Raw genomic sequence first — 2,153 nt, 5'->3', positions numbered from 1 at the left:
ATGGCTTCCTACCAAGCTCCTGGGCCCCTTGTGATCTATGTTGCTACAGCTGCCTGACCAAAAGAGGAGGCAGTGAGGCACCAAAAGTGCAGAAACTCACTGCGGTCTGATTTCACATCTTTACTGGGATCCACCTGGGGGGTGGGGGGGGAACTAGGTATCACATGCTCACTGATGCTTGCCATGGTCCCTGGGTCAGGTCTCCTGGCTGGCCTATGTCCCCTTTGTCAATTTCACTGCCAGTCACATCTCCTTTATACCCGGAGCCCTCCAGGCCATCATCCTGCTCCTCCCTCTCTCATCCATCCCTGTCCCCTGCTGGCTCTCAGCAATTCAAGAGGCAATGCACAGACTTTTCAGACAATGTCACTACTGGATGTCACTTGTGCAGCTGGACTCCCAGAAGCAGATGGACACTCTTCTTCCAGAGAATTTTCCAGACTGTTCCAATACAAGAAAGCAAATCCAATCTCGATGGGATGTGAGGTCACGATTTTCTTAAAGAGACAGGTGCTGAACGGCAGCCAGTTAGGGAAGAAAGTGTCTTCTGAGTGCAGAGGCTCTGGTGTGATGTTCAGTCGTTCGAGGCAGAGCCCCACGAACACGTCCTCCAGCTTCAGGAAGGGGACACTTTGGGACACGCTGTAGACCAGCCCTGCCATGTCGCTGGAGAAGACGTAGCCAGAGCCCGAGCAGAAGGGAGGGTACTTGTCCCTCGGATACTCCTCTGTGCTCACAAACCACTTGTTGTTCTCATCTCTAACGGTGGAGACGTTGATAAATATGGCGCCTGTGAAGAACCGGGCGGTCCTGTTCTTCTGCAGAAGCAGGTCAGTCAGGTAATAGATGTTCACAAAGGTGTCCGTGTCTGTCTTCATCACGAAAGCCGCCTGGGGACAGAAGCGGTGGACCCACTCCATGCCCATCAGCGTCTTCAGGGTCAGGTTATTATACGTGTCCACAAAGTCCTTCTGGATGATGTCTCGGTGACGCTGGCTCTCCTGGGACACCTCTCCTGAGATGTGCTTCTTGGGAGCTGCCCCCAAGAGGAAGAAGGTGTTGATGCGTTTCCCTCTCACCAGCCTTTCTCTGCCCCAGGTGCCCCTGATGACAGAGCGATCAAACACCTGCTCCTGGGTCGAGGCCACCAGCAGGATCAGGAAGGGAGGGTTCTGTTCACAGTTGAGCTCTGGGAGCTGGAGGAAGACTCTCCTCTCAGTGTTGAAGATATTTCTAATTGAAGTCAGGCTGTACATACTGAAATACAGACAAAGAACTCCCAGGACCAGGAGGGAAACGAATATCAATTTCATCTTCAGGAAAGTCATCTGAAAGAAACAAACCCAGTAATAGCTTTTGTGGTGAGCACTTTGTGGAACTATACCCCTGTCATCTTGTGACCTTGTCAACCATTATCAAGTCACCAAAGGTAGAGCAGTGATATGATCTCGGAAGGCTGAGGGCATGTTCAGCTTGCACCAAGGAGGTGAGACAGAAAAGACACCATGGCTCAAGATTCCTGGATCTGAAACCCTGGAAGCGCATGTATGGAGTTTGTAGCTCACATAGAGGCATAACAGATGAAGGCCAACACCACCAAGGATGGACACTGCCCAGCGCCTGGGCTAGCAGGTCCTTGACCAGTGGGGGTCTTTGATTCCTCTTCAAGAAGCACCTGAGACCTGATATTTAACTCATAATGCCATCTCAGTCCTCCTCCGAACCCAGTGAAGACCATCTGGGAAAGCCACAGAGCATGAGCTGCTGGAGAGCGGGCAATGTGGGCAGTGATCTAAGTCATCCCAAATAATGTGCAAGACGTGTATATGGTGAGAAAGAAGAGACTAACACAAGTACACACTCAGACAGTCTTGGTGTCAGCCAACAGTAAGCAAACTTTTGTCTATATGGCATCAGTCAAAAATGTAAATCTGAAACAGAGGGAATTTCTAGCACCAGGTAAAATTAGGATGCAGGTTAGAAATGTGTTTGGCGATGAGCCTAGACCTCGAATAGATCCCTCTCCCCATTATCACTGGTCATCTCCATCAGGAACAACATAATGGACCCCTCTGGGGGTCCCCATAGGACCTTGCCCTCAATGTGGATCAACAATGGTAGAGAATGTTCCATCCTCCCAAGTGGGGTTGGGT

General features: G+C 50.7%; 1 protein-coding gene across 1 annotated transcript; it reads right to left on the bottom strand.

The window, feature by feature from the left end:
* Window positions 1-356: 356 nt before the first annotated feature.
* LOC103124876 (beta-1,3-galactosyltransferase 5-like) lies at window positions 357-1,334 on the bottom strand. Its single transcript, XM_007535634.2, has one exon. It carries the CDS (start codon window positions 1,326-1,328, stop codon window positions 357-359), a length of 972 nt encoding a protein of 323 aa, XP_007535696.1. The 5' UTR covers window positions 1,329-1,334.
* Between the last annotated feature and the right edge of the window lie 819 nt (window positions 1,335-2,153).

This window comes from Erinaceus europaeus, unplaced genomic scaffold, assembly GCF_950295315.1.
Source record: "Erinaceus europaeus unplaced genomic scaffold, mEriEur2.1 scaffold_310, whole genome shotgun sequence".
Classification (NCBI taxonomy): Eukaryota; Metazoa; Chordata; class Mammalia; order Eulipotyphla; family Erinaceidae; genus Erinaceus; species Erinaceus europaeus.
Note: the sequence above shows the minus strand (reverse complement) of the source record. Positions and strands in the feature narration are given on the sequence as shown.